Below are 25,659 nucleotides of genomic sequence, written 5' to 3' on the forward strand. Positions count from 1 at the left end.
TCAGTCGGGAAATATGGGCGTATTATGGGCGTCATGCGGAATGTCACATGGGCGTAGTTTCAAAGTGGGCAAAACGGGGCGGAAACATGGGCGGACACGGGGGAGTACACTTATGTTGGGGGGCGTACATTCGGATAGCACTCCGAATGCACGCGATCAAAAAGGGAAGAAATGTGCGGTGTCCACAAGTGTACTATTGCTTTGCGGACACCACTCGTTCATGCGGTAGGCGAACGTACGCCTAATGACTACAAGCATTAACACCTGAACCCAATAGAATCGACTCCTTTACTCATTACTCACTAATAGGACGCTTGTCAGTGCTTTAATTGAAACCATTGCACTTCAATTGCTGTAAGGGTTAATGTGTGCAATGCATGTGTTAGGCATGCTTGTAAGGATATATTGGCATCTAATTGATTCCAATTCCAAATAAGAAGTTTTTTATGAGGATAGGTAATTGAATAAGTGGGTCATGTGATGTATTGCAGAAGATACATAATAGTGGGTTGTTTGGCGTAAATACTCCGCTTACGTGCGGTAGCACCGCTTGGCTCCCGTTCGGATGCGGTATTCCCGAGTACTCTGTAATACTCTGTAATACCGTGCAGAATCGGAGTGTTTCTCCCGCACACGCATGGTTTGTATGTCGTCCGTAAACACGCCCTGTTCTTAAAGAGTGAGTCCGTCCGAATGCGGAGGACCCGTGGGCGTTTCTACGGACGATGGCCGCACGCGGCAGAACACCGTGGCGTGCGGACCGCTCCGTAAGAATGCGGGAATATCCGCACCAACCAGAATAAGGGCCTGAAACGGCTCTCAGCAGGGACGCACCCGGGAATACTGGTAAAACCATTAAAGGGTCAGCTCTCTCAGTTATCTGTCCTAATTGTTAGAATCAGGTCTCTCTCTGAATCGATGCTTGTCTTTAAATTTGGGCCATGCGGCAAAATACCCATGGGAACATCCTTTGCATGGGACATCGATTTGATTTATCCATCCATCCATGGCACCATCCATGAACCTCAGTGAGGAACCTGGTAATCTCATCATATTCTTTTCTTCTCCAGTCTGTATTTAAACTCCCAGTTCAATGTGCATGTGAATGCTGAATTGCTTTATTTCCCAAAGCTTTATATCTCTGCTTTTAAATCAGTAATTTGTCTTATACTGTATGTAAGACTGGATTTGCTATTACCAAAAAATTGAAACTAATGCTGACACTGTTTGACATGTCATATATACAGCATGTTCATTGCATTGTGATATTTTTTTTAACATCATGCGATAACATCATACTACGATCCACTGATAATAAAAACTAGACTGAATAACACAAGTAGGGATCTGGATGATAGGTAGACAGTTTTTATGTCTAGTCGACACAGACAAAAAGTAGACACACAAAAGATCAACATCAAGACATGAAAATGTTGACATGAGCTTTTCACAATTGAAAAAAAAAATTCTAGACTTTTCACTTCGCTCAAAGCATGGTGTGTGAAGCGAGACGTGCAATGGGATGCAATACAGTAATTGCAGGTCCACATGTTCAGGTGTCGATATTGACATAAAAATGTGAAAATGTTGACCTTTTGAAGTGTTGACTCTTTCAGCGTCAGCCTTTTACTTTTGTCGACCATATCCCCATGTTGACCTTGTGCATCACGATCTTTTGGAGTTGACCTGGACACGTTCGACCCAGATTTTGTCGAGCCCATGATCCACACCCACACAAGTTTTATCATTATATACAGGGCTGCCAAGAAAAATCCTGGGCCCCGGTACAACAATTTCCCAGGCCCCCCCTGGAGGGCGTTTTTCTCAAGACTCTATGTTCACAAAGAGTCAAATGCCCTACGTGGTGCTGAAACATCGGCCCACCTATGTTTGTATAGCAATAATACAATTTGTAAAAAATCCAGAGAGTACCACCTAATTCCTGAGAGTATGGACGGTGTATGCTTTCAGCACATGCACACCACATACATAGGGGGTTATTCTGGTTGACTCGTAAGGCTGCAAATTCGCAGCCTTGTGAATCCACCAAACCCCACCCGGGTAGCAAACGTATTCTGGTTGCGAGTCAACCAGAATAGGTTCCATAGTCCCGTCTCTGTCTGCCAAAGTCACATAGCAAAAATTGACACCATAATGGCCATTTCAAATTATGCCACACACCGTAATGCCTATTACACATTATACCACACACCATAATGTCCATTACTATATTATGTCACACACCATAAGGCCTATTACACATTTTACGACACACCGTACTGCACATTACACATTGTACCACACACCATAATGCCTGGTACACATACCAGACACCGTAATGCCCCTTTCATAATTATGCCACATGCCATAATACCGATTACATATTCCACATGCCGTAATGCCTATTACACATTATACCACACACCGTAATGCAAATTACATATTATACCACACAAGTGCCACGTACCTATATGCTCATTGCCAGGGATTATGTTATACCATCAAAGAGTTGTAATTGTAAAAGAGTTGCTGTTGTAATAATAAATATGCTTAAAATGCGATAATGTATTTGTTGGCTGTTACCCCTCACAGAGGGAAGTAATCTGAACCCTCACAGAGAGAAAATTCACTTAATTCATTAGTCCCCCTCATGGAGGAGAGTTAAAATGAGCCTAAACGATCTCAGACATTTGCCTTAACAGGCCTGAGACCATGGATTGGATAGTACCACCTCAATAGGAGGTGGACAGGACCGCAAGTGTATTTGCATCAACCTTTTTTGAAAGTGTACCCATAGATAAAGTCGGAGCTGGGTGACTCAGTTTACCGACGCCGAAATCCAAACTGTTCAACAGCTCCAACAGTCAGGATCCCGACCAACAGGGCAAGGGGGCTTTTTTCCACTCCACCCCTGTCGGAGTACTGGTCTGTATACTGACCATCATACCACACCAAATGAGGTAACCTGTGCCCCGCCCCAGCTGTCGTGGAGCTATAAATCACAGGGGGGGGGGGTTGGTCCATGCTAGGATATGTAGTCCCACATGGTTCCTTATAATTATACCAAGGCAAACCTAGGGGACTGGGCAAGAAATAGAATTATCAAACACTCCCCACAAAAAAACAATTGGGCCAGTGCAGGCTTTCACCTATTCACTGTAGCGCTGATATGTATGTTTACTCCCGAGTCCAGAGGGAGTACAGAAGCTTGGCCTGATTGTGGAGGCCGGACTGTCGGTGAGGGAGATGTGAGGAGGCCGGGTGGCATAGCTTAGCCACAGGTGTTTCCATGACAGCAGTGGCAGGACACTCGGGGGATGGGGGGGGGGGGGGGACCTGTGCGGAGTCGCACTGGTGTGGGCCCCTGAGCACTGCTTGTTGTCTGGGAATCCGGGGCATGGGGGATGGTAGCTGTGGGGAGTCTGGGTCTGGAAGCATGCCAGTGGGGGTTGTGGATGTGTTAGCACCGTGCAGGTCATACTGGCTGCAAGGGACAGCAGGGGAACGGCTAGTCCCCCTGTTAAAAAGTTTGTTAAAAGTGTTCTGCATGCAGCCAAGCAACCTACAGTCAGCTGACCTACAGACTCGCCTGCGCACCCGTCCCGCACCCCGCGCCTGCTGCCAATCAAATAATATATGTATTTTTTAAAGTGTTTGACTGTGTGTGTGTGTCCAGACCTGCCCCCCCTCCCCCGACAGGCGATCGCTCCCTTTGCCATCCCTTGTATCCTTCCTCCTCTTCCTCCCTGTGTGCATTCAGTCAGTCCCTCGGCCGCTCAGCAGCGGCACTGCGTGACACAGTTGTCTGGACAGGAGTCGGGACACACGCTGCTACAGCTGCAAACACAGACTCGCGAGAGTGTGAGCACAGCTCCACAGCGGTGGAGGACTGCTGGCTGTGTCCTGAACTCCCGTCCTGATAACTGTCACGCAGTGCCGTCGCCTCTATGGTAAGCTGACACCGCTCTCCTTCAGACTCTGCCACCCCGCCTATGCACCCGCCGCAAAATAAAAAAAGGGTATGTGTGTATCCGGGCCCCCCTGGCCGGCCGGGCCCAGGTAAACTGTACCCTCTCCCCCTGCCTCTCGGCAGCCCTGATTATATAATATACAGGCTACAATCCAATTATAACATTACCAAAAAGACAACTACCCAAACCAGCCACTCCTAGCTTTCCAAATGTATTTGTTGTAACCCCATTCAGAAATATGTGAATACATATAATAGTGACGGACTTAATCCTACACACTTGCAGAATAATTCCTCCTGCCAAGAGCTAATGTCCCATATTGTTTTGAGAAAAGAGTCTGGCTGCAGTCCAGTCGCTGGAAGAGGATATGATAGATTTTATCTTGCAGGTGAACAAATAAAAAGAAGATACTGTGAAATTTTGTATACAGGGAGTGAGGATTTATGAAAAGCACATGATGAGAATGAAGGCTTAGTTTTCTAAATAGCTAAAGGGTTATTCTTTTTTTTTACTTGTAGCTATTAAACTCATGTTATATATATATATATATATATATATATATATATATATATATATATGTATATATATATGTATGTATGTATGTATGTATGTATGTATGTATGTGTGTGTGTGTGTGTGTGTGTGTGTGTAATATACAAAATACATAACACAACAGAAAATTATGATGTCAGTGGGGAAAATGAAGGACTTTTGTTTACTATGCCCATGCAGAAAAAGGAACACACTCCCTAGAGATGCACACATGGTGGGGATCCTGTGCAGGATCTGTTCCACAGAATGGGTCCTGCGTCATTGCACAGGGTGCCTTATGTCAATCAGGCAGCAGCTGTTTGTGGGAGTGGTGGGGTCAGTGACAGAATCCGCTGCAGAAAGCTGAGGTCAGAAACTATGCTTTCTCAATGCAGACTTCCTCGCCTTGGCTACGGTGCTGCGATAGCTAATCTGAGTAGCCTCAAAGTTAAGGGGCATACACACTGGGCAATTTAAGCCCTACAGTATTTCTAAGCGATCTGACTAGATCACTTAGAAATGAAGCACGGATCGCTTATATGTACACCTTATAGCGATGGCGATGCTCAGACCTGCTTGTCGGCGCAGCCCTTAGAAATAGACATCCTTCTTAGATCACTGTGTTTTACCTATAAACATAGGCAAAACACTGCACAGCACAGATCGCTCAGCACACATCTCAGGTGCATCACACAGTGGCGTAAGTTTGTCCCAGTTGCCCGGAGGCAAGATGAATATTGGTGCCCCCCCACACATACACACACAACGTTATTCAAAATATATATAGTCTGTTATGAAATATATATTATATACTGCATATATATATATATATATATATATATATATATATATATATATATATATATATAGCGAGAGAGAGAGAGAGCGAGTGAGAACACATATATTTCCGAACTCAGCCACATAAGCGATTTTGACGGCTTTCAATTAATGGATTTAAACTGGCAGTGGTGGAGAGGTGCCCCCTTGAGAGCAGGAGCCCAGCGGCAGATGACTCCATTGCCTTCCAGAGTTCTACCTCAGGCATCTCATGTGTACAACAATTTGTGCTGAGCAATCTGTGCTTATGCACTTCATTCAGCATTGGGCTCAAGTTGCAATGTGTGTGCGGAGCTTTACTCAGATGGCTGATGGTCTTGCAGATCATCTGTTGCAGCATTTCAGATCTGCTATGTGTCCACAGACACTGCAGCAATGTGAACCACCTATCGTTAAATGAAGCCCACAGTTGACACATTTCTAACAATTTTCCACACATAAACTGTGCTAAATCCATACAAGATTATGCTTAGTATAAGTGGTTACTATCCCTTTAACCACTTAACTGGATAATATTTTTTCAACAAATGCTTAGAAATTGAGATTTTCTTTTTTATTTATTGAATTAGATCTAGAACATCTATATTTAAAATGTATCTAACAGTATTTTATTATTAACACAATTCATTAAATGTATATATGTTGTTAAAACAGTATACTATAAATATAGCAATTTTTGTTACAATGTAGTGTTGGCCAGACAGCTGCACCATTCATGACCAATGATTTTAAAATGCACCAATGGTCACAGACCATGAACTTGAACAGACAATTGTAAATTATTTAGGATTATTGCTTGTTGGAGGCTCTGTATCGATAGTTTTGCTTGATATGGGATGAACATAATATCTATCTATCTATCTATCTAAATCCACTTGGTCACAAGTCCTGGAGTGACGCTTCGTATCACCTGTTTGATTTGGGCTGATTTCACTCATCCTAACGGATCAGGCCGAGAAATCGGTCCAAATTGGTGGTGGTCCATCCGTTAGCCACTACCCAATGGGACTCTGACGATGGCCTTAGAACGAAAAGTGAAGCCTTAGGTTGATTCTGGGGTGCTGCACGGTGGCTGATACACACAGCACTGTAAATATCGGGATAACAAGCCAGCATATGTAATACAGTACATTCAGTATACACTTACTGTATATTATTTATATGTGCTAAGCACCTCCAGCTCTATGTGGCCAGCACTGCAGCCCAAGGGCAACAGCTGCCACTGGTTATAACATCTGTCAATCAGTAAGAATCATGCGCTATAGGTGACAATTGCAGGTAAGTATGACTTATTTTGTTGCCAATATGCAGAGGTTAACATCACAAAGGGAACTTTTTATTTCTTATCATGCATATACAGAAAATTAAGCCTTTTATTTCTGCTCCTAATATATTTTACTTGCTGCATATGGTCCTGTGGGCTAATTGTTCAGTTGCACCACATTTTTTTCAATCTTGAGCCCCCAAAATGCTTTCCCAAAATATTGTGAATTGTAAACTTAAATTATTTTGTTAGGTGTAAATTCTTCTCTTCTCTTTCTGAGCCAAATGTATCAAGCTTCAAAAAGTGATAAAATGGAGAGTGATAAACAGCCAGCCAATCAGCTCCTACCAGCCATGTTACAGGCTGGGTTTGAAAAACGAAATGTAGGAGCTAATTGGCTAGTTGTTTATCACTCTATCACTTTTTGAAGCTTGATACATCTGGTCCTCTGTGTGAGACTGTCACAATTACTTCCCCCGCCCTTGTCACTGCAGAAATGAAGGACTCTCCTAGTGAAAATGAAAATCTAGTTCTCTCTTGTTTCCATAGCAACAGAACACAGAGATGAATAAGCTAGTCATGTGGTGAAATGTTCTCGATCATTTTCTTATTGTTTCCTGCAAACCATAACTCTATCTGATATTCATCATGGTTTTATTTATTTATTCAAATTTCTTATAACAATCTACATAAAATGGGTCTTTAGAGGAATCTTAGATATTATTAAAATGATATGCTCCTGCATTGTTCGCAGAGTATTTATATCAACTCTAAGCAGTGTCTTTCATCCGTTTTCAACAATCTCCATTTTATCTGAAGGTTAAAATGGCTACTTAACCCTTTGAGTGCCAAGTGAATTTGTCAAAATAGGTGTGAAAATTGACAAGCAAAATTTGTATTCATCATAATGACCTGTAATGTTTACCTTATATAGTAAATATAATCTTTGTTTTACACAACATTTTGTTTTGAATTTATGTAACAAATGTCAGCGGTGTTGTTATATACTGTATAGCAAATATTGTGGGTCAAAGGTTCGCATGCATGGAGGACGGATGTTTTGTTTGTTTGCATGACCATTTCTGCGCATGTGCATGCGTAGGGTTCATGTGGCCATGGCGAACGGGCGCACACACTCAAGACTGAGGGCGGGGGCATCAGGGGCAGTGGGCCAGGGGATTCACCCATGAAAATGCCCAGCCTATCATGGGTGTTCCCATGAAAACACTGGGCGTTTCCATGCCAATAGTCCAGTGATGCGGGGGCAGGGGCCGGGCAGCTGACATCACCGGATGCCTGCTCTGTTCCTGTCGATGGTGCATGCATATCTAAGGGACCTGAGAGTCACTTAGATATGTGTGTACTGTACCTTCCACATCATTATATGATCAGCAACCATCAAACGATGTGGGTGTTGCACCATAAGCTGCGAATGGAAGTTTTGTCAATCCGGCGTGTGAGGGGGGCGTGCGGACCTGCGAGCGGCGGTCAGCATTTAGTCCACACGCACCGATGCAAAGTTTGCAAAATTGCGTGAAGACCAGAATAACCCCCATTGTGCGCATCTCTCTCAAAGATGTTTGCACTCAAAGGGTTAAAGTGGAAAAACAGGACAACAAATCAGAGAATTTATATCTGACTGTATGCCAACTTTTTTTGGTTGCAAAGGATATTGCATCAATATATCCTTGTTAGTCAAAGTACAGATGGAGCATCTTTGGCCGGTGCTCGCCAGACCCCTTGCACTGGCGAGAGCCGGCGAGAGACTGGGACGCGCGTGCATCTCACACGCACGTGCGTCCCAGTCTCTCGAAGGTGGCGATGCGGGTCCCTGCCCGTCTCCGCTTCAGGGAGACGGGCAGGTTTAGGGGGGGCGGCGGGGCTGCGAGGGGCACCGGGGAGTCGGCAGGGGAGGCAGCGGGGACCTGGCGGGAGCAGGCCACTGGCGGGGCTGGCGATAGAAACGCCAGCCCTGCAAAGTTAAGGCCGGCTCCATCTGTAGCAGAAGAAAAAAGCTTGAATCAAATACTATTCAATGATGCACTTTCTAGATACAATGGGGGAAATTTACTAAAGGAAATTTGGAAAAAAAATAGGTGTATTTGCATCCAGAAATACACTTATTTTTGACATTTACTATCCCGAAAATACGGCTATTCGTATTGATAGCACATCAATACGAATACGAATTGCCGTATTTTCGGGATAATAAATGTAAAAAATGAGTGTATTTCTGGATACAAATACACCTATTTTTTTTTTTATTTCCTTTAGTAAATTTCCCCCAATGTATGAAGCCCATTATTTGTATTGCTGTTTATTTTTCTTAGTGGAACAATGTTTGGGACCTACAGTATGTAGTTTACACAATGATTTTTGTGCACAAAATGAATTGACACACAAATATAGCACTGCACATTTCATTTTGCCAAGCCAACAAATTTGCACTTTGATTAAAAATAGATTTTGGGTCACAAAATATGTAAAAAAAAAAAATGTTTGTGCTGTAGCAGAAAATAAAAGCTATACAGTTTGTTCACTTTTAAAATTAAGACAGTCCTAAATAAATTGAACAAAAACTTTCGTAGTTATTGTAAAGTGTTTGATTTTACAGATAAGTATTGTGATACTTTAAATTTATTATTATTTATTAATTATATATTGCCAACACATTCCACAATGATTTAAGGTTGGGAACAAAGGGCCTAATTCACAATGGATCGCTAATTAAAGTATTTGCAAATTGAGCGATTATTGAATGACTGCTCATATGTACCATACACATTGCACATGCACAATGTGAATAGCATATGGCCTGTAACTGCAAAGTAGCCTGAGCTTGTCTGACAGTAAGTCGGCATTTGGTGGTGGAAACCTGCTGCTTTCTGGGTGTGGTTGAAAAAATTGCAGGCGTCGCATTTTTGAGGAGGGTCTATGATGTCAGCGATGCCTGCTTACAGTCTGTCTCAGTCGTAGATTAGTGGAAGCCTCAGTCCTAATCACATCTGCACAGACAGCAAAAACTCGGGAATTGATGTTTCGGGAATTGCATATGGATTGGAAAGTGTATATCGATGAGTGATATACCGTATATACTCGAGTATAAGCCGACCCGAATATAAGCCGAGGCCCCTAATTTTGCCCCAAAAATCTGGGAAAACTTATTGACTCGAGTATAAGCCGGGGGTAGGAAACACAGCGGTTACTGGTCTGACACACACACACACACATACGGTATTACCGGTAGTATACATACAAACAGCGAAGAACTCACAATGTATACAAACAATACTGACAAAAACACACAAATGGTATACACACAGTTGACACAGACATACACACACTTGCACAGTATACATACACATGCACAGTATACACACATGCACAGTATACATACACACACATGCACAGTATACATACACACACAGACATGCACAGTATACATACACGCACAAACATGCACAGTATACATTACATACACACACATACACACACACAGACATGCACAGTACACATAAAGGTAATTTATTACAGCATATATGGTACCCAGAGCCCCCTCACTGCCCCCCCCCCCCCCACACACACACACACACCGGAATGTATTTATCATTTAATGTTGGTACGGTACCTTTATTCACAGAGTACCGGTACTTTAGACGCAGGACGGAGCAGAGGGAGCAGAGCACCAGGCAGGAAGTGTCAACCTCTGACACTCCTGCGTGTGTCCGGCCCCTGCTCTGTCCTGCTGCAGCGCGGCGCCGGCGGGAGAACGGGCGGGTAAGGTAGGGTAAGGCTGAGTGGTTAGAGCGGGCGCATAAGGCAGGGGAGCCGGCGGCAGCAGTGCACAGCTCCGGCGCTTTGTGATATGTCTGCGCCCGGAGCTAGTGTTCTGCCGGCTCCGCCGATTTTCCACTTGACTCGAGTATAAGCCGAGGAGGGGGTTTTCTGCCCCAAAAAATGGGCAGAAAAACTCGGCTTATACTCGAGTATATACGGTATTTGCAATTCACTACAATCCATGCTAAATTAGACCCAGAATTTGTAATACAAATGGGTACTTGTTTCCTAGCACGACGCCCCCGATTTTGATTGTAGTGCATCTTATGCAATCGCATCGCATGCAATATAGCGGCATGTGATGCGATTTTTAATTGTACAAGCACCCTAATGGGTGCTTACAATGTTAAATGCACCCCCCCTATGAACACCAACCCGAAGAGTGGTGAGCGCAGTGAGCCTGCGAGGGGCGGCGGTACGTGTCCTCCTACTTTTTCATACCCCCACTATCCACGTCGGCGTGGAGTTGATTTTAGATAGTGTGACGTGCGCAGCGAGTCACCGAGCCCGAAGCGTGGCGATCGCACACGGATTACTTTACATGTATTTCACATCCCCTTGCGGGCTCACTGCGCTCGCCATGCTTTGGCAGTAAGTTTATCTTATCGCTGTTTACCACCGTATTGATCACGCCATCTATAGAGGATATCTTGAAGGTTTTTTTGAATTAGCCACATATGAAAATGTATGTAATTTTCTTTCTGGTGAACACAAACCCTACTACATTGATAGTGATTGCTCAAAATTTACATGAAAAATCTGCATAGATATAAGCTACTTAATTTAAGCCAGCAACATAATAATGTGGTCAGTAAAGAATAACAATTGTAGTCAACATTATTCTTTAAGTTGTTTTGCAAAAATAAAGGTAATACTTGGCATTATGGGAACCTTCACACTATTTGGTGATAGATTAGTCTAACCTCTTTTTTAGGCATGTGATTCAATAGATACATTCTTTTTTTTATAACTAAGACTTAGTAATAAAATATTCTTTGTTATTGTCATTGCCAGCATTGCCAAAGGTCAACGTTAGCACCTTAGAACTCATTGTTCTGGAAGGTAACAGTGCCACTATTTACTGTGAAGCCACTGGACTGCCTGACCCTAATGTCTCCTGGGATATATCTCATATGAAGTCTAACAGCTCGGTAAGTACCAACAGAAACCGGGGAAGATCTTGTTTATATAGTAGCATTGCAGAAGAACTCATGTCATTGTTTTCCTCTTCAGACAGAAACTGTAAAACATGTTGCCTTCTTAACATTAAAGAATGTGACATCGCTGGACAATGCAAAGACTATGGTTTGCACAGCAGACAATAGTGTGGGAGAGGATCAAGTTTTTGTGGAGCTTAATGTACACTGTAAGTATTTGAAAGATACAGTTTGAAGTCTCAGTTATGATTTATTAATGACAGGCTAGGCCTATATTCTCAAAATGATTTAAAACCATACTTGCCTACTTGTTGGACCTCTTCCGTGTGAGATTCTATGAAGAATGTCTAAGGGAGATCTGCTGATAATGCAGTTTGTGTCATCACATCTTGCCAACCACTGTGCAGTGATGTGCTTGTGTCATCCACAGTTGGGGACTGGGCAGCTATGTTGAGATTCATATAGAACCTCTTCATCAAGGCCATGCCAATTGCAGCCTTGCCATTTTTTTCTGCATGTTCCAGAGAAGTGGATACTTTACACAATGGATCAATTCAAACCTTTATGGAGGGCTGTATATTTGTAGCCCTTCCGATTATCAGAAAACCACGCATTCACATGGCTCACAGTGCGCATGCACAAGCTCTCTGTGCGAACACAGCCAGCGATGACCTTTGAATGCAGGCCGTACGCTGGCTGAGTGACAGGGGGCTGGCATTTGTAGGTGGCAGCATGGCGTTTTATGGGAGTGTGGCGGTAAAACACAGGCGGCTCCCGGCCATTGTGAGGGAGGGTTGCTGACATCAGCACTGGCCTCGATCGCCCCAGGGCCATTGCAGCACCGAGTAAGTCTACGCTTATGTGGCCACTGCACACGAGTGGTGGGGGTGGCAAATCCATTTGAAGGTGAGTGATTGCGAATGGGTATCCCCCTATTCGTATGGCTGCGATGCCATTCCCAGACATTCACAGGGGTGGAATTTCACTCTGGCAGGAAGACAGCTAACTGATCACAGGGCTGCAAATAGTAGCAGCTCAGGGATCAGGACTGAATCGGGCCCAAAATTAGTTTCTGCAGTGCATTATTGCTCATTTGCATTTTGCACCTCTTCAATAAACAACCACCTTCACTATAACTGGTAACGCAACAAGTTTTCCATAGTAAGATCATTGGCCTGACTTGTACCCTTCCCAGAACACTTTAAAGCCTCTCCGTGTGTATATTGGTTGTATATAATATAACATTTTTGGAGTGTTCTCTTTACTTGAACTTTTAACAAGCATATTAATTTCTGTTCCTTTCTATTTTTAGTTCCACCAAACATAACGCTACTAGACAATCCAACTTCGGATCACCACTGGTGTATCCCTTTCAGTGTGAGGAGTAATCCGCCTCCAACACTGAAGTGGTATCGTAATGGAGAGTTTATCAATGAATCTGCATTTATTTGGAGTAAGATTCACGAATCAAACAGTAATATGAGTGAGCACCATGGCTGCCTACAATTAGACAATCCAACACACGTGTACAATGGGATTTTTACTTTACGTGCAGAGAATGAATATGGGAAAGATGAGCGCAAAATACCAGCTGAATTCATGAATTTTCCTGGTGAGTACACAGATGCACGTATATTATCACACTGGCATATCATCATCAGATTCATTTGTCTTTCAAAATAAATTCATTATGTTACATTAAAGTGACTAGCAGTATCTAGTTATACCAATTCACTAACAGTCAGGTTGAATATATGTTGTTTAAATGACATTTCCAGAGTGAAGGCTCAAGTTGCCTCAAGGCCCACTCATGTTTGTAGGTAGTTTCTTAAACCAAAACATACAGAAAGACAATCTTCATTGCTGTAGATATTATTGCTGCACGTATACTATGGGTGACAGTTAATCGGATGAGAATTTCAGAAAGTGAGAGATTTGGTAAGAAATCGCCAGTTTATTTAAAGCGGCAATCATTTAGATTTCAAAATCAAACTGGTTTTGCAGTGTAAATGATGGCCACTTTAAATAAACTGGAGATTTCTCACCAAATCTCTCACTTTCTGAATCTCTCATCCTATTAAATTCCCCCCCTATCTGTTTAGCTCTTTATGAGCATTGCTTGCGAATACTAGCAGTCTTTTTTGGAAAGCCGTCCACTCTGCTGGTAATACTAGCAGATGAACGGTTGTGGCTGACGAGGATTGGGGAGTGAGCATCAGCACTCGTCGCCGGGCCATACACACTGGGCGGTTTTGAGCTGCTTTCAGTTCAAAATCACCCATTGTGTATTGGACTTTAGGCTCTCTGTGTGGCATATGCCAGAAGTGCCAGATTGCCAGTTTTCTTGAGTAACTGCTTATGAAGCAAGTTTCCATGTGGGCTGTGCTGAGTGTGCTCTCATCACGGTGGTGGTCACTAGTTTGCCTGGAGGAAGAAAGTGACACTCCAAGCTGCCTAGACAAGACATCTCAGGGATTAGGTCTAGTTAAAATGCTCTAACGTCCTGCAATATTTATCTTATCTCAACACAAAACAAGACATTTCCTGAGTAGTATTCTTAGTGGTGCTAAGACCTTTCTTACAAAGCAGGCTTGTGAGGTGTAGTCATTTAAAAATAAACAGATGATGAAGTGTGCACTGGCCATTTTAATTGTGGACAGTATACCTTTTTGAATTAATTGGTGTAAACTTACTGCAATATACGTTTGAATTCAATTTAATCATTGTTAATAATATTCATTCCTAGCTATATTTAATAAAACATAATTAATATTAACTAAAACATAATTATGTACTTTATCGCAAACTTAAAATGTACTTTTACATTTACTTTTATCCAACATTTCTCATTGTATGTGAAGACTGATTCCTTAACAAGAAATGGTGGCCATATACTACTACAATGTATTGCAGCATTGTATGGCCAGCCGATCCCCAGCGAGCTGCCTGGGACCTCCCCGGGTGGCAGGATTGCTTACCATACATTGCATGCAGTCCTTTCACATGCGATGTATGGCATGCAAACCTGCCACCAGGAGGGGGGGGGGGGGGGGGGATTTGGAGGTTGTGTAAATTGCATTGCAAAACAAAGCAGCCAGTATTTACCCTGCAAAGAAACAAAATATCTAACTCAAATGTAGCTCTTTCCGCACATGTTACCTGTGTGGCTATAGTGATTATATTTCATATATTTTTCTCTGCAGTAGGTCACTGATGTAGAATAATTAAAAAGCAATAAAAACAAGATACAAAAGGATGATGTTATAATTGACAATGCTGATTGGTGAAGATACTGTAGGAGTCACTGCTAGGAAATTGAATTAAAAAAATTGAAATTTAAAAATTGGATTGAGAGTGACAAGTGAATCATGGTGAAAAAAAAAGACAGGTAGGGTGAAATTTAATAGGATGAGGGATTCAAAAAGTGAGAGATTTGCAAGAAATCTCCGTGGTTTCTTTTTAAAGCAGCAATTGTTTACACTGTGTGAAAAAACTGGAGATTTCTTACCAAATCTCTCACTTTTTGAATCACTCATCCTATTAAATTTCACCCGTAGTGTCAGGCTAATAATGATGTCTTAACATGGACATTATACACACCTATTTATGATGAGAAGAGAGTGTGTTATACATTTTTGTATGTGTTTTATGGAATGTACCCATTTAGCACTGGGCTAACAGAATAGATTAACAGGTCCATTATATCTTGTGTACAGCACAATCCTCATTTGGTCCATACACTAGTATGGGGATGAATATTCATTTAATAGGTTCTGAAGGCTAAAAAAAATGTGGAGTTTGGTTGTGGTATTAACACCATCATCAGATGGTTAGCCAGCTGATCTCCGCTCCTTCCTATTGGTTATGAAGAGAGATCTGCCTCAAATCACAGCAGTCGGCCATCACATGTATGCCCCATGAATAGATATTATATTGAAATTCTATTTCTGTTCTACTCCCTTCCCACTTCCCCACATCCATATCATCAGCAGTGTATATTACTTGAGTGACACTCGGGGGAGTGTTCCAGTATCCCCCAAGCCAAAAAGTTTATGGTGCCCCCTTCCATTCATTAATTAAAAAAACTTTTACCTACATTCTTGTTGCCAAGGGTTACATGTTCATTGCTAAGAGTTACATGCTTGTTGCCAAGGGTTTTTTATTAATTGCCAGCGGTTATGGGCTCAACTGCTCATTGCCAGAGGTTATGTGCTCACTGCCAGGGGTTACTTGCTCATTGTCAGGGATAACATGCTCGTTGCTAAGGGTTTCTTGTTCATTGCAAGGGGTTACTTGCTCTTTGATAGGGGTAGGTGCTCATTGCTAGGGGTTATGTGCTCACTGCACTAACTTGCTTGCTGCCAGGGGTTCCATGCTCATTTTCCACAGTTTCCGTGTTCATTAACAGGGGTTACTTGCTCTTTGACAGGGGTTACATGTTGGTTGCCAGGGGTTTCTTGTTCATTGCAAAATGTTTCTTGCTTTTTGATAGGGGTTACATATGATCATTGCCAGGGGTTACATGCTCATTGTCAGGGGGTGACATGCTCATTGCCAGAGGGGTTACATGCTTGTTGTCAGGGGGGCATACATGCTTGTTGCTAGGAGGATTACATGTTTGGGTACTTATGTATTATCTGGGCGCCCGATTTTTTCATTGCATGCCACTACTTAAGGCATGCGATGCGATGTGATTTTTCATTGTAAACACCCGATTTTTAATTGTATAGTCAACCATGGGTGATTTCATACCCCCACTATCCAATTACGCATGGAGCTGACTTTATATAGTGTGGCAAGCGCAGCGAGCCACCGAGCCCGAAGTGTGGCAAGCGCAGCGAGCCCTGCGAGGGGATGCGGATTACTTTACATGTATTCTGCGTCCCCTCGCGGGGCTCACTGCGCTCGCCACGCTTAGGGCTCGGTGGCTCGCTGCGCTCGCCACACTATATAAAATCAACTCCATGCCTAGTTGGATAGTGGGGGTATGAAATCATCCATGGGTGACTATACAATTAAAAATCGGGTCTTTACAATGAAAAATCGGATCACATGAATTGTATGCCACTATATTGCATGCGATGTGATGAAAAAATCGGGCGCCCAGATATTACTTAAGTACCCATGTTTGTTGCCAGAGAGGTTATATGCTCATTGCCAGGGAGGATTACATGTTCGTTGCCAACAAGGTTACATGCTCATTGCCAGGGAGCTGCAGATACCGTGCACAAGCACTTCAAACAGACGTTTGAGGTCGAGTAGGACCTCTAGCGCCTGTCTTGGACAAGGCAGCAGCCGTTTTTGAATAGCCATTTTTGTAGTTTCCATACCAACTGGTGCCCCTGTGGCACTGACTCCCCGCCACTGTTGCTTGGCCTGTGCTGGCGTTTTTACGCCATTGAACATGTTGGTAGATTAGATGTAAACCTTTGAAAAAACATATGCTTTTTTATTAAATGTCCAACTTCTTTAATTTGGGAGAATGGAAAAGAGAAAGGAGACAAGTTATAATGCTGTATGTTACGTGATCACAAACTGTAATAGATTTGACAAAAACCACAGTGTACACAAGGGAAACATTTAGTAAAGCTTCTAAAAATGAAGATAGGATGTTGCACATATCAACCAATAAGATTCTGTCCATCATTTTCTAGGATGCAATAGAGAAATGATAGACAGAATTTCACTGGCTGCTATGAGCAAAATTAGAAGCTTAATTAAATTACCCCTAGGAATTTGTGCCCTTTTCTGTAAATGATGGTCCCAATTTGAAGATGCCTGACAGTATAAAGAGGAATATCCTTTATTCAAAGGTGTTATTCAGATCTACCAATATGTCATTGCAACTTTCTAAACACTGTGATTTTAAGTATCTTTTTAAAGTAGTTTTAATGTGATTTACTTATTTTATTTATATGCACAATATATTTAATTTCCTCTTCCCCTTGGGCCACACAAAGTAATTGCTCTGAATATATTTAGAAAGGAGTTTTGAAGATAAAATGTATTCTAGTTGCAAATTCAGAACTCTAAAGTGCCTTAAAGATACCCAAACTTTAAGTTGGATACACACTATAAGATTATCTGTACAATCTTTCTGGTTGGAGTGAAACGCTGGTAATTTATGGAAGCAGATGACAATTAACCATTTGCTCCTAAACCGTTTAGAAACTATTTGATGTAACCAATTTATCCAAACAACCACTGTTGACCACTTCGGGATCAAATAGTTGATTGTCATTTGTTCCCATACTGTACGTTACCAGATTTTCCTTCCAATCAGAAAGATTGGGCATAGACTCTTACAGTGTGTATCCAGCTTTAGTTTGAAACTTTTTCATGGAACTGTTTCTTACACATTCTTACTCATGCCTCTTGATTTCAGGAACAGTCTAAAATTTGTGTCTAGAAATGTCTCCAACATTTATGACAGACCATTGGCTCGTGCCTCATTTGTAGTTTCAACCAACACATTTCCTCCTACAAAGTTCTGTTCACAAAATGGATTCTTCCATTCTGTGGGGGATACCCAATTACCCGTTGTAAATTACAGCGGGTAATTGTACAGCCAGGGGCTATCCAATCATTGTGCACGTGCCATTAGTTATACATTTTGCTGGAATCAAGTGTCCGTATATGCTGAAAAAAAGTAAATAACAGTAAATATTATAATAGAACATGTGAATATACTCACATATTTTCTTTTTCTTCCTTTTTTTGTTTTTTTTTCTTCTGTTTTAGGTGAACTAATAACTGACTCTGGATTTTATGGTACATATTAAATATTATTTTATTGTGAACTGGGTGGGTGCCTATAATTGGATAGCCCGAAAACATAATCAGAGAAACATCGGGAAAGCACTAAAAACATCCATTTTCCACATCCGATGTTTTTTCCGGGTTAATTGGTTACTTGCTATATAGGGAACAGATCCATTTGAATTCATTCAGTGACTGCTAGGGGATCCATACATTATTTCTGCTCGATTCAACCAGTAATCTCAAAGTCTATCAGACATTTTCCTAAATCACCATTAGAGTTTAGTGACATTTGCAATACATATGGTTGCCAAATTGTACGCCTTTCATTCATATTTGGTCTTGTGTTCCTCGTCATAGCTCTTTTTCATAGACTAAAACAAATCCATATTACAGCAAATGTTAAAGATTGCATTCCTGGAATTTCTCCACCTGATGCTCCACAGATCTGTGATCTGCCTTGCGGGATGGATCAGTGCAGTATTAGCAATATTGGGCTCTACAATCCTTAACATTTTTGTGTCATTGATGACTGAAAAATGAATCAATGATTCATTCCACTGTGCAAATGCTGTTAGTTAAATATTTTACTTGAATTAAAAGTGTCCATATATACTGAAACATAGTAAATACAAGTTTTAATTATAGTAGAACATGTGATTATACTAACACATTTTTTCTTTTTTTTTTCTGTTTTAGGTGATCCAATGTCTGAAAATGGAGCTTATGGTACAAATAAAGTATTATTTATATTGGGAACAGGGTGTGTGTGGGGGGGACAACACAAATAATAACATTACATTAGTTAGATAGATATGATTTTGCTTTACACACACAATCAAAAGTCCAAGTCTTCCTTTTGTGTTGAATAATGGATGAATTAGGTCATTTATAGCAATGGCTAAACTAATAACAGTTGTTAGTTATAATAAACTTGCTCTCCCATATTTATGCACTTAAAAATAGAATATACTGTATTTTAAGTAAAATATAATTAAAATGCAGTGTTTCACATGATGGCACCATGCATTTGTACTTTGCACTGCATTTGGTGTGGCCATTATGCACCTTATGGTCTGTGACCTCAATGAGCACTGGCTTTATAGGTTATACATGAGAGAAGTGCCTACTTGATCTTTGTCTCATTGTATGGAACTCTTCGTGATTCATAATAATATATTGCTTGATTCACCCTCAACATAAAATCTTGTTTTAACAAGTTAAGCAACAGGCTCATACTAAATTTTGATTGGATAGTTACGCATGACAATTTTCCCAAAAGGTACGGTCATCCAGTGTTATCAATCTGATTCTTTGCAGAAGAAACCATTCTGCCCTGCAAGCACTTATATTGCTACAAAAAGCCAGAGCAATTGAACATTTGCAATTAAATTTTTTGCTGCACATAAGTAAGGGTGAGCGGGTCCTGTTCTCCAAGAACCGGACCAGCCCTAACTCCCTGATCCAAGCTGGGATCCGAGGCAGGGTCAGGTTTCCCCCCCCCAGACTCGGATTCCAGCGCTGAGCCGTCTTACCAGCGTCGGATTCTTGCGAGACCCGGCTCCCATATAAGATGCGAGAACACTGGCCCTGACAGATCGCTCAGCACACAGCACTGACACATCGCTGTGCAGCGATCTTGCTGAGCATTCTGAGCGATCTACATTGCTCAGATCACTCAGCAGCGTCGCCCCGTGTGTAGGCCCCATTATTGCCCCCATCTTGGTGCCTCAAAAAATAATCAGATCTCTATTCAATTATTAGACTCAAGTGTTGCTTTCAGTTATCATTTACAGTACGTGTGCTGTGTACTAAGATTCTGGAATATACTCATGAATATACTGTAAATTGGTTTAATATGCTAAATGCTGATTTAAAACATTAAAACTGATATGTATTTAATTGAATTAAAGTGATTAACCATCATATATAATTTGCACAATCCAAATAGTTCCTTAAGTCCACCTACATTCAAGTCATTTATGAGACAAGGAATTGTTAATTATTTTAACATACTGGTTAATGTCCAATTAAACTAGCTAGCTTTATGTTAATGAAGCATATGCATGCACCACTAGTTGGATATTGGAAAGATATTGCCATTCTTGTCTTGAAATAAAGTTTTACAATCATACTACAAATTGCTTAAATGCCCTATAACATCCCATACATTAAGAGCAATGGGGCAGATGTATTAAACCTTAACAAGAGATAAATGCAAGGGTGATAAAGAGAGATACATATCCAGCCAATCACCTGCTAACTGCCATGTTACAGGCTGTGCTGAGTCCTTTATGTAAATGAGAATCCCCCTTCTCTGTCACATAGAGGTAAACAGGCTCAGAAAATGTCCCGCAAATCATTTTCAATTCTTAATCCATCCAATGTAAGTTCTCCTTATTCATCTAAAAGTGTCACTGGCAGATGTAGGAATCAACCAGTCAGCTGTCATTTTTAAACCACAGCCTGTACAATAACGGATGGAAGCTGCATGACTGGTACTTATCTCTTTCCAGAATTTGATACATCTCCCCCTGAGTAAAGAAGATGTTGAGTGCTATGAATGCTAGCACTTCTCTTTCCATAGGAGAAATACAGCTGCCCATTTAATTGTTACACAGTTACAAGATATGGGATCCAACAACATAGTTAAAGGACACTTACTGTAGTGTATATTCTATTTGATGCAAACGCTCACTACTGTATTCAATTATTTATGGGTAATGTGGTCCTTCTGTCTGTTTTAAGATTATGGGACCACCTCTAATGATATTGGAGGAATAAGTACAGACAATGGAAATGGGGTCACTTCTACCGATGTGTCCAATGAAGGGAATGAAGACAGTATTACTGTAAGTATAGTATATTATATGCACCTATTTATTATACAAGGACTATGGTACTGTATGCTGTAATGTCTCTGTTTATCTTGCTATCACTCCCTCTGGCAATCAGCTATGTATATAGTGTTGTACACTATGGCTGAGAATACTAAACCCCGCAGGTATGTTGCTTCATGGTTGAACAATGTACTTTTCAGCATAAGTTTAGTATTTGACTGTGTTAGTTGTAATATTATTTTTATTTATTTATTATTGACGTTGATTAGAGTGGCTCCATAGTAATTTGTAGTGGAATCGACAGGACATACATAACGCAGGCATATAAAATAAATCAAAGAAATGAATGCAGACACTGGAGGTGAAGGAGGGCCTTGCTCATGAGAGAGATTACAGTCTAGGTGGAAAGAGGGAAAGCTGGGGTCTGTGTGCAGTCTAAATATGGACTCCCTCTCTAATCAGCAATGTAGCAGGACTCTTACCACTAGGGTCACTTGGAGACCCTAGCACTGTTCCAGAGTTCATTGCACAGAGTCTCCAGATAAAATGTTGTGGCGGCCATTTTCCCAGCCATTTTCCTACTACACTTCATTTTTCCGTGCATACTAATGTATAGCTTTAATGTTCATTTTGAGTGCAATATATTGTATATGGTACATATCTATTGATTTTCAAATACAACATATTAAATAGAGACCACAGTGAACACATTGAGATTACTATAATAAAGAAGTCTGACTGGAGTGCAGGAAGAAGAATGGAGGAACTTGGGATAGTCTATTTTTCTTCTGAACGTTTACAAAGTTAGGGTTCATCTAGGGCAGTGATGGAGAACCTTGGCACTTCAACTGTTGTTGAACTACACATCCCAGCATGCCCTGCAACAGTTTCAGCATGGCCTAATAGCAAAACTGTTGCACGGCCTGCTGAAATGTGTAGTTCAACAACAGCTGGAGTGCCAAGGGTCTCATCACTGATCTAGGGGAATATATACGGATGGTCAGTGGATGGGATGCCAGCAGATGCTCAGACTGTATAGGCTTGCCGGGTAGAGAGGGGGGGTTCCGGACAGAGGAGGAGGCCTTCTCTACTCTTAATAGACCCCTGCTAGCCACACAATGAGAACAGTAATGTAGCTTTCTTAGGTCATTCTGCAGAGTGGGGATATTCACTCATTAACATATCCTCGATTACCAGATATAAACAATGTTTTGGAGAGGCTAATAAATTTGCATTTGTCTGACACCTGATTTCTGTTTCAATTTGCAGGTTTATGTTGTTGTCGGCATTGCAGCATTGGTTTGTACTGGTTTGGTGATAATGTTAATCATCTTAAAGTTTGGAAGACACTCCAAGTTTGGATTAAAAGGTAGGAAACCTTGGTGATTAATTCCTCATTATTCTTGGCTAGACTTCTGTAACTCTTGAGTTTATTACTGTTGGCATTCTGTCATTACTCAAATGGTTGTATATACAGTATATATCTTAATCTACAGTGTAAATAGATGTCTGTATAAACAAAATATAAGATGGACAAAGCATTTATTGTATCTATCAGTTATATAAGAGTGATTGCTGCTCATGTTAATTTCCTAACACTATTTTTTTTTTCAAAAATAACTATTAGTTCATTAAAGTAATATTGGTAGATTAAATGCTTATTTTTTTCACACATATTCCATTGAGATCTTTGTCGATCTCCTTTAATATGTTTGATATGGTTAGTTAATAGCATGTCCTTGAAACAATGTAGCTCATTCAGGCCCCAGCTGTCAGTGGGTAGACAGATTGTATACAGTGGAATGTACACAATTCTTTCATGATTGACAGCTCCTTGTTCCTGATCTAGCACTTCCCCAGTACAGCACAGATGACCATGCCTTTAAGTGCCTTCAGGTGTATCACATGGCTTTCTGTTTACAGAAACTGTTCAGATCTGGATTAGTTTGACTTCAGGACTTATTACTTATATTAGAAGTATTCCATTTATATATGAATTCACATTTGTTACATAACCGCTCTGAAAAAAAAAACCTCTTTAAATTTAAAGTGTGTTTCGTGAAATAGAAAAAGATTATAAATGAAGGCTTGGTTAATGCAATATTTCAGGATTAGAATTCTTTGTTTTATGTGGATTAATGCTGCTTGCTAGTTGCTTGCTTAATTGTTTTTGTATATTGCATTACATTCTACAGAGCATTATACACAGAATTTGACTGGTTCTATTTATGGTCTGGTATCTTTAAAACAGTGAAATAAAGTGACTTTTCCAAAGTCACGAAGAGCCGCCACTGGCACTGAAATTTCTCAGCGTTACTCAGTGTGAATACCATGCATGAATTATTGATGACATGCCTGGGAAAGTCGGAATTTCCAGGAGACCAGGCAAGATTTAGTAAAGGCCATAAACAGCTCCACCTAGAGACATAGATCTTCAGTGGGAGGTAGTTTATTGCACAATACACATATTTTGATAAAGCAAAATAAGGATGCAGTCTAAAACATGATGTATTTTCCTTTCTAAAAATTATACGGCTGGTGAGACTTGGGGCACAGTGTGATTATCATTTGTACTTTGCAAAAATGTCAGACTTGCAGTGGCGTTACTATGGTGTGGCAGCCCCAGCTGTGGCTTGGGGGAGCCAGCAGTCTCGGGGTGCACTGAAAAATACCTGCTGTCCTGTACGAATACACAGTTTGCTGTCACTGAGTAGTAGTGGGCGGTGGTGGCTGTGTGCTGTAGCTGCATACCGTAGGTGACAGCCCCCCCTCTCTCCAGTCTTCTTGCCTCCTCTGCACCTTGGTGGCGGCCGGTGTCATTACCTGCATACACTTCCGCTAGTATCCCCTGGTGACAGAAGGCTACAGTATTTCAGCGCCGTTGACAGGATGTCCTCCCTGTTACGTCACATGGGCGCACGTCACTCCTGGGAAGCTGCAGCATAATACATGGTTGTGCACAGTGGCTCAGGAAACCAGTATGGTGTCATGTTTTACTAAAGATAGGGGGGGGGGGGGGAAGGGACATGGGGGGGGGGGGCACCACAAATTTTTAAGCAGGGGGAGCGAAATTTATAGTTACGGCTCTGCAGACTTGTAATTGTATCCAAGTTAGTGATCACAAAAAATTAAGTACATAGGACAAGAAATACATATCATTAGCTGAATGATTGAAATCAACATTTACTATGTTCGTATTTGCATTGGGACATTGGTCCAGTACTGAAAATGCTGCTATCTGTCTGTAATCTTTATTTTCTATCTGTGTATGCATGGGTATCTTATCACTGCTTTGGTTTCCTCTGATATCTCAAAAACATATTGTTAAGTTAGTTGGCAGAGAATTTAGGGGTTGGAGTCAATTACATGTGGTTGTTTACTTTGGGTGATTAAAGCAGGTATACAACACAGTGTTAAGGTGCCCACACACTAGAAAGATCTGCGATCTTAAGATGTGTGCATAAATTAGCCTTCAAATCTTTTGTCCGATCTGGACAAAAGATTTCAGGCAAGCGCACATCTTTACCAAAGATTTTTCTTAAGATCCCGTGTGCGTTCCTATGGATCTTTTGTTAAATCTTCTGATCTTTTGTGCAGCACGTAAGATCAGAAGATTTAGCAAAAGATCCACGGGAGCGAGCATCGGCCGATTTTCGACCGATTTTTGACCGATTATCGGTAAATATCGGCCGATATATCGGCCGATTTATCGAAAATCGGCCAATCGGCCCAAAAATCGTTCTAGTGTGTGGGCACCTTTAGCCTCCCAACTTCTCCTCAAAGGCTGGATAACCCTTTGAGTGCCAAGTGAATGTCAAAAGAGGTGTGAACATTGCCAATCAAACATTTTTATTCATCATAATGACCTGTAATCTTTAGCTTATATAGGAAATTATAATATTTTTTTACACAACATTTTATATTTGAATGTATATAACAAATGTCAGCGATGCTGGCATTTTTAGCAGGGAAGGAGAGTTCCACCAACTCCCCATGACCACTTGAAGCACTGGTGAACAGAGCTATGTAATATATTGGTGCCATGTACAGAGCTACGTAATATTGTTGCTTTGTAAATATAAGTTAAACACAGTGGTGTATTTCTTTTTTTTTTTTTCTTCTTAATACTTATCCTACCAGAGACCCACAATGACAGCAGCTTCCAAGCCATTTTTCTGGAGATCTGTGCAGGTGTATTAGAGTTTGAGCCCTCTAATGCTCAGACTCCATAGTGCTGCACCTTCACCAAGCTAAGGGCCTTATTCAGCATGGATCGCTAATTAAAGAATTCACAAATCAAGCAATTATAAAACAACTGTGCATGTATAGCGTTTGCATTGTGCATGCATGGGCCCTAATAGTGAAAAAATATCCGTATGAATGGATCCTGAAATTTCTCAATATTTGCAATGCATTCAAATTTTGCACCAAAGATCATTTCATAGGACTTTATCAAGGCATAT

At 41.2% G+C, this 25,659-nt stretch overlaps 1 protein-coding gene across 3 annotated transcripts in view; it reads left to right on the plus strand.

Annotated features, from left to right (window-relative positions):
• NTRK2 (neurotrophic receptor tyrosine kinase 2) overlaps positions 1-25,659 on the plus strand; it is a 234,705-nt gene that overhangs the window by 38,573 nt on the left and 170,473 nt on the right. For 2 of the 3 annotated variants that reach the window (XM_083186332.1, XM_083186338.1), the window contains exons 7-13: positions 11,455-11,591; positions 11,674-11,806; positions 12,910-13,209; positions 18,339-18,368; positions 19,056-19,085; positions 21,105-21,208; positions 22,466-22,565. In XM_083186332.1, coding sequence (XP_083042458.1) covers positions 11,455-11,591; positions 11,674-11,806; positions 12,910-13,209; positions 18,339-18,368; positions 19,056-19,085; positions 21,105-21,208; positions 22,466-22,565 — 834 coding nt within the window. The remainder of the gene's footprint in view (positions 1-11,454; positions 11,592-11,673; positions 11,807-12,909; positions 13,210-18,338; positions 18,369-19,055; positions 19,086-21,104; positions 21,209-22,465; positions 22,566-25,659) is intronic. The other variant, XM_083186343.1, reaches the window with a different exon arrangement.

This window comes from Crinia signifera, chromosome 1 (genome assembly GCF_055691185.1).
Source record: "Crinia signifera chromosome 1, ASM5569118v1, whole genome shotgun sequence".
Lineage (NCBI taxonomy): Eukaryota > Metazoa > Chordata > Amphibia > Anura > Myobatrachidae > Crinia > Crinia signifera.